General features: G+C 36.8%; 1 protein-coding gene across 15 annotated transcripts in view; it reads right to left on the reverse strand.

The window, feature by feature from the left end:
• Positions 1 to 13,731, reverse strand: part of STAU2 (staufen double-stranded RNA binding protein 2) — a 306,645-nt gene that overhangs the window by 116,762 nt on the left and 176,152 nt on the right. For all 15 annotated transcript variants that reach the window (XM_019453291.2, XM_019453289.2, XM_019453295.2 and 12 more), the window contains one exon: positions 7,445 to 7,752. In XM_019453291.2, the coding sequence (XP_019308836.1) occupies positions 7,445 to 7,752 (308 nt within the window). The remainder of the gene's footprint in view (positions 1 to 7,444; positions 7,753 to 13,731) is intronic.

The raw sequence follows: 13,731 nt of genomic DNA on the forward strand, positions 1-13,731 counted from the left end.
GGACTTGATTCTGGGCTTTTCTTAAACTTAAAAAAATGACAGTAATACAGACAAAAACATGTTGAAAGTTTTTCAAATATCCCTTATCTCTGACAAGTAAGTCTGCCTTTTGATGTGACCCTGTTAAGATGGCAGAACTTTCCAGAACCTAAACTCTGTCAGGGTTTAAAATTAACTAATAATTCCACATGGGGAAATGAGTAAACTACATTGCTAATAGAATGCTTTTACTTGTGTAGTCCCTCAAATGTGTATTTACATAATAAAATTTTATGTCAGAATAAAATTCAAACTTCCTTCCAGCTCAAAAGAGTTAGAACTCTTAAATAACTCAGACTCAGTTATGTATCTAATAGAGGGCATAAATGGATTAATAAAATCAATAACTAAACCACTATCTAGAAGACCATGGACCTCCACCACAAACTTAGTCCTACTTACAGGGATCAATCTTCAAACACTATACAACAGTTTGATTTAAAATAATACAAAGATCTGGGTGCCTTGGTGGCTCAGTTGGTTAAGCATCTGATTCTTGATCTTAGCTCAGGGTTGTAAGTTCAAGCTCTGCACTGGGCTCCACGCTGGTCGTAAAGCCTACTTAAATCAGTAAATGTCAGTTTCATTTCCTTATTTACCCATATATTTCCAAAATGAAGCATGCGCCTGCTATCTTAGTTGTTTTTTTTTTTTTTTTCAGTGTGCAGAAAATCTTTTACGTGCAATAATTCCACATATTGCTCTCTTTTTCAAGATTTATCCTGGGTGAGAAGAGAACAATACATATGAAATTTTAACCACAGTCACTAATGAAAAAAATCTTAGACACAGCTGATTGCTGGAGAGAGAAAAATAGATCATTTCAACATGACTCAGAATGAGCACGGGTATATTGCTATTTGCCCAACATGAAGAGACTCGATGGGTAGAACAGTTAATCTCATGTCCCTAAGTAAAAATCCTATTATTGCCGACTTTTTCTAGCAAAAGGAAATTTAATTCACCTTTAGATGAAAAATAATTTCTTCAAAGATTTGATTTTCAAATGATTCCAAGTAGAATTCTCATGCTGAGCTGAAGTTTGATACAAACAGAGAAAGCTACGTATTTCTACTTGGGGAAGACACATTAATGACAGCCTTTGTTTTTTTCTGTACCACATCAAAGTCACTGTGGTAGGAAAGGCTCTTTCCATGTTTGTATAGTACTTTTTCTTTGAAATACCTTATATGTCTTACTATGTACGTGCTGGTACATCAAGGCTCCCAGATGAATGTCTTTGTCCTTTTGAGTTCCATGGTTGTACTCTGTAGTGACTTAGGGTGAAGTGAGTCCAGAATAAATGCATGTAGTAATAAGGGACTATTTTACTCAAGGCTTGCCTGATTCTTACCTATATTATTGTTACTGATCATGGTTTATATGCATCAGGATTTCTTTCTTTCAACCAGAAGTTTTTTTCTATAGAGTTAGAAATTTTAGCAAAATGAGTTGATAGATAATTCCACTGGTTTTTACAGAAGTACAGTTTTGTAATATGTAGTCTGCATACTTTTGGGAGTTTGGCAAAATATGTCAAGGTATAATGATACCAGAGACAATAAGTCAGTCTGCACAAACTTGGGTTGCCCATTTGAAGAACAAACCTGAATTTTAGGGCCACTATAGAAACACCAAGCCTTTGGGAGAGTTCAAATACTAAACCAAGTCTCCAATGTCTTTGGAAAGTAGTAAAGGCCAAATCCAAAAGGGATTTTTAAAGAATGACTGCAGGGGTGCCTGGGTGGCTCAGTCGGTTGAGCGTCTGACTCTTGATTTCAGTTCAGATCATGATCCCTAGGTGCTGGGATCAAGCCCTGCATAGGGCTCTGTGCTAAGCAGCAGAGCGTGCTTAGGATTCTCTCTCTCTCTCTCTCTCTCTCTCTCTCTCTCTCTCTCTCTCTCCCTCTGCCCCAAGTGTGTTCTCTAAAACTAACTAAATAACTAAATAACTAAATAAATAAAATTTTTAAAAAAGCAACTGCAAATCAGACCAGAATCTGTTGACCCCATGCCAAACTCACAAATGTATTTTACTCATTGCACTCTGAGTAACTTCTCCCCATTTTATACAGCCATTTCTGTAGTGGCATAGATAAAAATTTGGGCTGAGAAATAATGTAGTAAGTTATGTTTCAAGGATAAATTTAAAATTGGGGAAAAACATATTTCTAAGTGGGGGGGTATATGTATATGCATGATTTCTTTCTCCATATTCTACGAAAAAAACCTACAAAGTTTAATTTATATTGCTCTTTGAAAAAAATAGATCCCTCATTCTTAAAAAAAAAAAAGCTGCAAATAGCCTCTTTGATGATAAATACTTGGATTATAAAAAATGAGGTACAGGGAAGAATGAAAAAGGAAAGACAAAAGGCTGATTCTCAGATTGGTCAGCTACCTTCCATACTAATTCTTAATGGAATCTGCATTACGGCCATATTCTTAAAATGTTATATGCCATAGGGGCGCCTGGGTGGCTTAGTCAGTTGAACGTCCGTCTTTGGCTCAGGTCATGATATCATGGCTTGTGGGTTCAAGCCCCACGTCAGGCTCTGTACCGACAGCTCAGAGCCTGGAACCTGTTTCGGATTCTGTGTCTCCCTCTCTCTCTGCCCCCTCCCCTGCTTGCATTGACTCTCTCTCTCAAAATAAATAAATGCTAAAAAAATGTTTTTAATGTTATATGCCATATATGTTAAAATAAATATTTAAAGGAAGCCTGTAACTGTAAAATAAGGCTGCTATAATCATATTAAACTTCATAAAAGGAGATAAAACCAGTTGAAATGTATTAAGTTTGAATTGTATTTGAAAGAAAGATTTTAAGTAGGTATTTTAAAGCTTTCTACTGACATTTTCATCTTGCTAGAAACAGTACTAACGTCTAAAACTCAAAATAATAAAAAAAAAAAACCCTCTATAAAACCCTCCTTGATTTTGTAAAAATAATTATGGTTTAACTAAGACGATAACTATTTCTTTGTTTATATTCTTAATGTGAAAAAAGCAAACCTGGCTTATAGTTTATCCAGAAGGTTTCAAAATCAACACTATTCAATGGATGATGATCACAAAAAGGGGACAGAGAATAGCAAACTGAAATTAAATTCATCTAGAAAGGATAACTTGCTAAAAGAATTCATTTTCATTTCCAATCAAATCACTTTTCTAATGACTCATTTAAATAGAGCATGATACTATGATTTATGAGAAATATACATTTGGTCTTCACCCCTTTTTTCTGATACTAGCTCCCCATACCCTTTGTATTTCCTAAGTATTGAAAGCGATAGAGTCGTTTGCTAAGGATGGGAGCTGATCGCCAATGGAGCCAAACAATGATTAGAGGGTTAGAGCTTTCAGTCCCATCCCCCTGACCTTGGGGGATGGGAGAGGGGCTGGAGGTTGAATCAATCGCCAATGGTCAATGATTTAACCAATCGTGGTTTCATAATGAAGCCCCCGTAAAAGTCCAAAAGGACAGGATTCTGAGAGCTTCTGGGTTGGTGAGCACATGGAGGTGCTGGGAAGGTGGTGCGCCAGGAGAAGGCGTGGAAGCTCTGTGCCCTTCCCTCTGGCTGCTCTGACTTATATCCTTTCACAATAAACGGGTGATCTAGGAACTAAAATTCTCGGAGTCCTGGGAGTTGCTCTAGCAAATTACTGAACCTGAGGAGGAGGTTGTGGGAACCTCTGATTGATGGCTGGTCAGTCAAAAGTACAGGCAGCAACCTGGGCTTGCTACTGGCATCTAATAGTTGGTGGGGAGGGCTGAGGGTGTCTTGCAGGACTGAACCCTTGACCTGGGGCATCTGATGCTGTCTCCATGGAAACAGTACCGGAATTGAGTTGAATTCGGACACCTTGCTGGTGTCCTGAGAATTACTTGGTGCTGTGTGGGAACCACCCTACCCATACACATACACTGGAATTAGTACAAGAACCAAAAGACAAAGAAACAGTTTATATCTAATTATACAAATCTAGATTTCTAATAAAATTAGTATGGCCAAGCATATTAATGTTATAACTTAGAATAACGTAAATTATAACACAACAAAACAAAATCTACTTCAGTTCAAATGCACAGCATTTCAAGAATGTCTCCGCCATAATAACTGTCTTTAAAAAGCTGAATAGTTACAGGGCACCAGGGTGGCTCAGTTGGTTAAGCGTTTGACTTCAGTGCAGGTCTCCCAGTTCATGAGTTCAAGCCCCGCATCGGGATCTGTGCTGACAGCTCGGAGCCTGGAACCTGCTTCAGATTCTGTGTCTCCCTCTCTCTCTGCCCCTCCACTACTCACGCTCTGTCTCCATCTCTCTCTCTCTCAAAAATAAATAAACATTAAAAATTTAAAGAGCTAAATAGTTTCGGGGTTCCAGGATCAGTCAGTTTAGCATCTGACTCTTTTGGCTCAAGTCATGAGCTCACAGTTCGTGAGTTTGGGCCCCGCGTAGGGCTCTGAGCTGGCAGCGCACAGCCTGCTTGGGATTCCCTCTCTCTCTCTCTCTCTCTCTCTCTCTCTCTCTCTCTCTGCCCCTCCCCGCTCACATCGTCTCTGTCTCTCTCAAAAATAAAAACTCAAAAAAACTTTTCTTTCTAGAAAATAATAAGACAATCAATAAGAACATTCATATTTTAAAAGAGGATAGTTAAAATGCACTCAATAAAACTTCAAAGAAACACTCATTTATGACAGGGATCCAAACGCTTGCATCTAAAATATGATAAAACTTAAGGTGAGCCCAAACAGTGATAAAAGTACCAAGAATGTGCAGGTGTTCAGTCACATTCTGCTCTGTGAAGTCAGCTTTATTAATAATAACTTTAATTGCATAATAATTTTAATTATTTTGTAGATTTAAGCAAAAAATGTGAGCTTAATACCTACATTCTAGTAAGCAAATAGGCTTTCTGTAATTTATAAATTTCAATTAAAGATTGAGTAATGAAAAAAATTTAAAGCTAAAACAACTTAGTTTTCAGTACACTAATATATTTTTACTTTGTAATACAATATAGCTGTCACATACAAAGGCTCTGATAGGCTTAAATCAAATTTCAAATGGTCAAGGAAGGCCAAAGAAGGGTTTATACAATATTCAATAAGCAGTAATATCTATTCAATATACAATAACAAAATAAAAAAGTACTAACCTAGAAACACAGAAAAAGAATTTATTGTTTTAAATTCCAGAAAGAAAAATAACAGAATAGCATGAAATCCATAACAAGCTGACCCTATAATTTCTAAACTACAGTCCAGTTGAAACATTTAAGAAAGAGAAACAGTCTACATGTTTTTCTACCATGTAAAAGATACCTGATAAAGTTAGTAACCTACAAACTCTCAACTATGAAGAACCTTTTACTGTGACATCATGAAGATATGCCATGTGCCTGAGAAGACACTAAGCCATTTCCCACAAAGATTCTGTTCACTGCTCAGATGCAGGCTGTGATCTCTCCGTGACACAGGATTTTACATCAATACCAAGCTCATTCGACCAAAGAAGCACAGTAATGTTTTCAAACCATCTGTTTATGTTCATTAGTATGTAAAAATCACAGTACACAAATTTGGAAATGTTTAACTTGTCATAAATAAGAGTATATCATCTTAGCATAAGCTTTATAAAGAGGTCTGAGCAGTCAGCCCAATAATGAGGGAAACAGACTCTCCATTTTGACTAAAGTAATTATAAAATTATAATTGTTATCATTACCAAGAATTAACAAATAAATACAAATAAAAAAATTTAAGTAGTTTTTCTGGCAGCAAAATTATATCTACCATAATAACATCTCCAAGCAAAAAAATCAATTCAGAGCTTGAATGTATTTTGTGCTTTGTTTCTATAAAAATGCAGTGTTATTCTCAGACATTTCTAAATGACTAGGTCTGTAAATAAGCAGTGAATTTCTTTTCATCACAGTTTATTTCTAGTTCATTGTGTGCAGATTATAGATAGAACTAAGAATTATTAGCTTTTCTCCAGTACTTTAACTATATGAATCAAGGTCTTTTTATTTTAAACAGTGATTTATTGTCATTCTTAAGGTAAACAACAAAAACAAATTCTAAAATTTTTTAACTTTAAATCAAGTGTTTAAAATTTCAGACGACAGAGCCAATAAGTGATAACAGCTTCTTCAATTCATATTAATAGTCTGATTAAAAACACTAACGATTACCTGGCAATAGATTTGAAAGAATCGGGTTTCTGTGAAGGCAAACAAACAAACAAACAAACAAACAACAAAAAAAAAACCATGCAAAATACCTGCCAAAACACATGATCTTCTTTCTGATTTCATATCTAAACTGGTAAAATTTTTATAAATACATGATCATTCTACACAATACAGATCTTCTAGAGCATTTCTAAAGGAAATTACAGTTTTTGGTCTTAGGGAATAAGACTAAGATGGAAAAGGGGATGAGAACAGTGAGATCTGAGGGTGCAGTACACTCTTTCTACGCACAAGCACACGGCTGTTCATCCAGTCAAGTCAGCAGTTACAGTTCAGTACATGATTTTCAAGGCAACTAAGAAATCAGGACATAGGTATTTCCTCTTCCTAGAGTTAACAATTCTTTTAAAAGCTCTATCCACAAAGGACTGCTGGGTTTTTTTCCTAAGGGAACAAAGAATAGGGGAAAAAATTCCCATTCCCAAATTCATATACACAAGTTCAGTGAGCTGTGAGCTAGAGTTAGACTAACCAGTAAAACAGAATTATTAGTACCGAGGCAGGTCCTACCCTACACGGTTCAAAACGTGATCCACTAAAACAAATACATGTTTTTATGCTTCAAACAACTAGAAAGCATGTCCTTATTGTTCTAATACCATGTTTAACTGACTCCTAAGATAACAGAGTTCTAGGATGTTGTACCTTAACGGTATACCTGAATCATTACTAGCAATAGAATGCCGACTTCAAAACTGCTATGGAAATAAAATCATCATTAGAAAATCTCAGCCTTATTGTAAATGAGGGAGAACTTAGTGCTAAATACTAACACCAAATGTATGAAAGGCAGAATTTTTGTTTGTGGAAGACAGAGTGAGAAGATAGATGCACCCAATCAAGACCAACTGGAAGACAGAACAGAGAATTAAAAATGTTCAAAAAAAAAAAATAATAGGAAGAAGAAGAAAAACGGAGGAGAGCCAGGAAGCAAAAGATGAATGGATAGAATGAAAAAAAAAAAAAAAAATGAGGCACGTGCATATGGCTCTCTTTTTTCTGACCTCTGTGTTCCTGATACTTTACAATGTAAGTGGCATATAGATCACACTAGCAGGCAAGAATGAGCTTTCTGATGGATAGAGATGAAGGATTTGGGGCTAATGAATTTTTTTTCTTGTTTTTGTTTTTTCTTGTAATTCATACCTGAAAGCCTTGAATCCTTGCTAAATATTCCAGTTGTTTTGAAGGTTGTACTGGAGAACAAGGGGGAGTAGGAGAACTTCCTTTTAAACCTATGGCTTCAGCTGTAGGAGACGTTCCATTCATTAGGAGTTCCCTGGCAATGGTAGCTGAACTATTCGATGTGGGAGATATACTGAAGAAAGAGCTTGAGGGTTGGTTCATATCTTTGGGTGACAAATAGCCTAGAGTAGTGCCAGAGATTACTTTGTGGCGGCTGGCTTCCATCTCTTGATAAACATCAGGAGACAAATGAAGAATTCCTTTTGGAGCTATAAATAAAATGAAGGAACAGTGTTACTACACTTAAAATAATTAAAATAAAAATAAAATAGTTAACTTAATGCTTTTACTTGGTTTAGTAACCAAGTAGTAAGAAACACTGTCAATCAAGCATCTTCCTCGCACCTGCAGAGGCAGAGGCAGAGGCAGCCTCAGTTTAGAGATGAATAATGTATAGTTCAATATTCCTAAAATCAGAAGTTTAAAAAGATTAGGAATGTGCTCGGTCTTCAACGTGCAATTTAATTTTTTATGATCTCATAGAGACATGAACCTCTAACATACACAGCAACTGAGAGACAGTAGGTAAAATGAGGGCTGGGATCAGTCCAAATCATCAGAGGTACAAACTCATAGACCTGATGGCCTCCAGGTGCGGTTCCTCTTCACAAGGGTGTCCCACAGACAACTCTCACTCATGAACATTTCAAAGAGTGACAGAGTGTCTTCTTCCCAACACTGGCACACTGTCCTATCTTGCAAATCTCATTATGATACCACCATCTATCTGCTCGGTTGTCCAACCTAGACTCCTGGCTTTGCCTCACCCAGTAACAAGTAGTCACCATATTCAGTCTAGAATCTGTCCCTTCATCATCAAGTGCATTAGTTCATGCCAGATGGTGGACAGGTTCTGATATCAAAAGGAGTGAGCCTGGGGCTATGTTATCAGTTGGTGGGGTTGTAAACATATAAATAGAAGCACTTTCCTCTGACCACCATTTATCTCAGAGATGTTTCAAACTGCATTTCACACTGCTTGTTCTAATGTCTTTGGATCAGATATTAGCAAATCACAAATCATGCTATCTTATAAAATTACTGAGAAATCACCACTTCTGGAGAATGTGTTCTGACAGATAAAACCTAATTACCATGCTCTCTCTCCTGTCTCTCTCTCCAACCATTAACCTTGTGATTCAAGCCTTCAATGTTTCTCACCTGAACTACTGTAACAATCACTAAAAGGTTTCACTGATACTAGTGTCTATTTCCCCAAATGTCTATAACATAGTCCCAAATAGAAGTGTTCTATGATAAATAAATCTGGGAAATAATGTAAATTATATCACACACACACATACCTACCTTTTGGAGGATTAAAAATGCATATTAGCATAGTAAAGACTGAGAAGTCCAAAAGAATAAAAATCTATTCAACTTGGTTTTACCCAGGACTTCCCAAATTTATTTTATATCTAAGTTTTTTTTTAATTTAGATTTTAATTCCAGTATAGTTAATATACAGTGTTATATTAATTTCAAGAGTCCAATATAGTGGTTCAAAAATTCCAAATCCCAGTTTTTTACATAACATTGATAACAACTAACACTTTGAAAAATGCTAAGGCTAGTGATTTTCTTACGTAAACATCTTTTCTGGCTTCCCATCACTATGCTATAAAATTCAAATTCCTTGGGATGCCATATCAAGCCCTTAATTATCTGGCTCCTCCTTACATTTCTATCCTCATCTAAATTCTTCATAAAGATCTCATGCTCCAGTCATGCAGATATATTCACACTTCTTCCAACACTCCATGCTATTTGATCCCATCACATCTTTATTTCTACTGTTCAGTTATACACGTGCGTGTACACACACATAGTTAAGCTTCTATTGCTAGGTTTTAGGTGCTGTGCTAACCAATACTGTCCTGACCTCCAGTGAGGCTCATTCTGTTGGGAGAGGAAAATGAAAAGGGCTAATATGTGGCAGGTGGCTCAGAAGAAATGAATCTAGAGAGCAGTGGGATGAGAAAGGTTAAGCACTAAGAGCTCAGGAAAGGCTTCTCGAACATGCCTGAACATGCTGAAATCTGACAGCAGATTTTAAGGGATAAGGAGAATAAAGCTGAGGAGGAAGAAAACTAAAGGCAGACAGACAAAGGCAGGGACCGGCAGAATGCGTGTGCCAGGAAACCTCAGGCATTTCCTTACCACTAGGGCATGAAGAGGGAGGTGGGTACTGCAAAAGGTAAAAAGTGGAGGTAGGGAGGGCCAAACTCCAAGGACTTTATCCTGATAACATCAAAACAAAGAAGTTATTTTATAAAATAATTTATAGCTCAATTTCATATATCAGTCCAATTTTATGGATTGATTTTATGCTTTTGTGTTAGTTTTATAATCAGGAAAAAAATTTCAAATAAAATTTTTTAAAGAAAATATGCATCAAGGCACTTGGGTGGCTCAGTCAGTAAAGCATCTGACTCTTGATTTCAGCTCAGGTCATGATCTCACGGTCTGTGAATATGAGCCCATGTCAGGCTCTGTGCTGACTGCATGGAGCCTACTTGGGATTCTCTCTCCCTCTCTCTCTGCTCCTTCTTCACTTGCGCGGAGATGTGCTCTCTCCCTCTCTTCCTCTCTCTCTCTCTCTCAAAATAAATAAATAAACTTAAAAAATATATGCACTGGAAAAAATACAGATGAATCTCACTAAACAGAGGAAACTATTTTTAACATTTTGCTTTAAAGATACAGTTTTAGTATTTTTTATATGAACTCTTTTTTGTTGTTGAGGTGAAAAAATGTGCTAAAACACAGGAATACCATATCATCCTGTTGTTTATAAAACAATAGACTTTTACTACTAATATTAAAGCATAATATTTAATTATACAAACTATTACCTTAAACAAGCCCATATTGTTGGACATCTAACTTGTTTCCAAATTTTTGTAACTGTAAACAACATAGTGATAAACATTTTTGTTTTTAAATCCTTGTTTATAAGAAAATTTATTTCTTTAAGTTAGAAACAGAATTGCTAGTTTGAACAACGTGCATTTTAGGTGTTTTTTGACGCTAACAATTTGCTCCAAATTGGCACAGCTCCACAAAAGTTGTAACAATTTCACATTCCCATATTCATATATGAAAGTACCTTTTTCCCCCTATTTTGGTATTGGATATTATTATTATTAAAACATCTTTGCGCCTCTGCTTTCTGTTAGTGTAGATAAGGGAGAAGATCTTTAAATAATATCCAATACCAAAATAAGAACCTCACTTCTGGGGAGGTGAGAGGAGCTAAAGATTTGAGTTCAAGAACCAATGGTCAATGATTTAATCAATCATGTCTATGTAATGGAACCTCCATAAAAAGCCCCTAAATGATGAAGTTCGGAGACCTCCTGAGTTTCAAACATATTGACATGCTGGGAGGTTTGGTGCATCCCGATGCCAACTGCTGTGGTCCAGACCCTTCTAACTGTTCATGTTATACCCTTTATAATAAACCAGTGATAGTAAATAAAATATCTTCCTGAGTTCTGTAAGCCATTCTAGCACATGATCAAACTTGAGGAGGGGGTCGGGGGAACCCCCTAAATTTATAGCCTGTTGGCCAGAAGTACAGGTGGCAGCAAAGGACTTGTGCCTGGCATCTGAAGTGGGGCAGTCTTGTGCGACAGTGTCCTTATCTGTGGGGGTCTACTTTCCATTCTGGGTAGTGTCAGAATTGAGTGGAACTGTCGGACACCCAACTGGTTTCTGGAAAATTGGAGAATTGGTTGGTATGGGGAAAAAGATCCCCATATATTTGGTGTCAGAAGTGCTGTAAGTAAAAACAGGTCATATGTCAAAAGCGATCAAACTGAATACCTTATGTGCAGCTTATTATACTTCAATTATACCTCAATAAAGTTGTAAAAATATTTACCAATTTGATAAATGAAATGTCTTATTGGTTTTTGTTTTTTCACTAGCTGCATAAATACCACATGTAACTCTTATTTGAAGAATAATTTAAATGTTATGACTCTAAATTCGACACTCAATTTAAGAAATCAAGAAAGTAACAGCATTACTTCAGTATTGTTATTATACAGCAGTAATGGGCTTGCCAATAACAATATTATAAAGCAACAAAAATGCTCTCTCAACACTCAAGAGAGGCATTACCTCACAGTATAAGAACTCACGCAGGGTTCAGACTCCCTTATTCTACAGTAAAGCCTGCGTTGACTTTTCTTCACGAATAAAGAAGATTCCTTTCTACAGAGCTCAACTAGTAGAATAGTTGTTGAAAGAGTATAAAGACACATGTGGATTTCTGCAGTCAACCACTGAATGATTTTCAACTTGAATATTAGTAACGGAGTAAATGCACTGGTTCTTCCTGTTGTAAATTTAAGTAGCTTTTCAGAAGGGTAAAGATTTTGAAAGTAGAATCAAAGTGTAATTTAGGTTATAAATACTTAAGGACTCTTATTTTGCCAATTAGGCCTCCCGGAAACCTATAACAATTTATACTTCCAAATATTTTTTTTAATGTTTATTTATTTTGGGGGGAGGGAGAGGAGGGGCAGAGAGAGAGAGACATACACAGAATCGGAAGCAGGCTCCAGGCTCCCAGCTGTTAGCACAGAACGCTGCGTGGGCGCGGCTTGAACCTACAAGCTGTGAGATCATGACCCGAGCAGAAGTCGACTGAGCCACCCAGGTGCCCCAACAATCAATACTTCTATTAGCATTGTGTAACTAAACCTGTTTTCTCATCCTTCTGTTGAAACAGGCTTTAGTTATTCTAAATAATTATTGACACTATAATATTTCACTGTTATATTAATTTACATTTGATTACTATGCAGGATAAACTTCTTCTCATGTAACCACCTAGGCTTGTGCCTTATTTCCTGTTAGTTTGGACCTCAGTTTTGCTCATGGACTTCAAATGTATTTCCCTTGCTCAAGCCTGCTATATCCTATTATATTCATGCTCTTAGGATGTCCTGAACCCATTCTCCCATCATCTGTCTTTTGTCCTAGATTTTGCCTCCCATCTTCATACTATCAGTTTGTAACCATTGCACACAGCTACCTTGCAGATACAACACTGGTATTATGCTAGCACTTTACATTAATTATCTCATTTAGCTCCCCATAATAACCATATGAAATGGGCATTTTTATTACTCTAGCTCCATCCAAGTGGTTGCAAATGGCAAGATTTCATTCTTTTTGATGGCTGAGTAATATTCCATTGTGTGTGTGCACGCGCGCACACATGCGCGCACACACACACACCACATCTTCTTTATCCATTCATCAGTTGATGGACACGTGGGCTCTTTCCATAGTTTGGCTATTGTTGATAGTGCTGCTATAAACATGGAGGTGCATGTGCCCCTTCGAATCTGTATTTTTTTACCATTGGATAAATACCCAGTAATACAATTGCTGGGTCATAAGGTAGTTCTACTTTTAACTTTTTGAGGAACCTTCACACTGTTTTCCAAAGTAGCTGTACCGGTATACATTCCCACCAACAGTGTAAGAGGGCTCCCCTTTTTCCACATCCTCACCAACATCTGTAGCTTCCTGTGTTGGTAATTTTAGGCATTCTGACAGGTGTGAGGTGGTATCTCATTGTGGTGTTGACTTGTATTTCCCTGATGATGAGTGATACTAAGCTTCTTTTCCTGTGCCTGTTAGCCATCTGGATGTCTTCTTTGGAAAATGTTTATTCCTGTCTTCTGCCCATTTCTTAACTGGATTATTTGGTTTTGGGTGTTGAGTTTGAGAAGTTCTTTATAGATTTTGGATACTAATGCTTTATCAGATATGTCACTTGTAAGTATCTTCTCCCATTCTGGAGGCTGCCTTTTAGTTTTGTTGACTGTTTCCTTAACTGTGTAGATGAAACAGTTTTATCTTGATTAAGTCCTAATAGTTCATGTTCACTTTTGTTTCCTGTGTCAAACAGGATTTTAAAAGCCCAAACTTGCCAGGGACTGTGACATCTTACAAAATGAGGAATGCCAGACCATCATGAACATTTTACATGTTTTTCCCCTTGGGTTTGTGCTTCTTTCAAATGTGTATGTGAACCCTCTGGTTCGTGCAAAACCTCCTGGAGCATCTTTATGGAGCTTCAGTCTTTACCGGAAGAGTTATAGAGGACATTTTGAATCAAGACCTCTTAAAAGATTTTATCATATGTGCAGATAAGCAAACTAAGG

Source organism: Panthera pardus, unplaced genomic scaffold (assembly GCF_024362965.1).
Source record: "Panthera pardus isolate Hobbes unplaced genomic scaffold, ASM2436296v1 HiC_scaffold_7, whole genome shotgun sequence".
Lineage (NCBI taxonomy): Eukaryota > Metazoa > Chordata > Mammalia > Carnivora > Felidae > Panthera > Panthera pardus.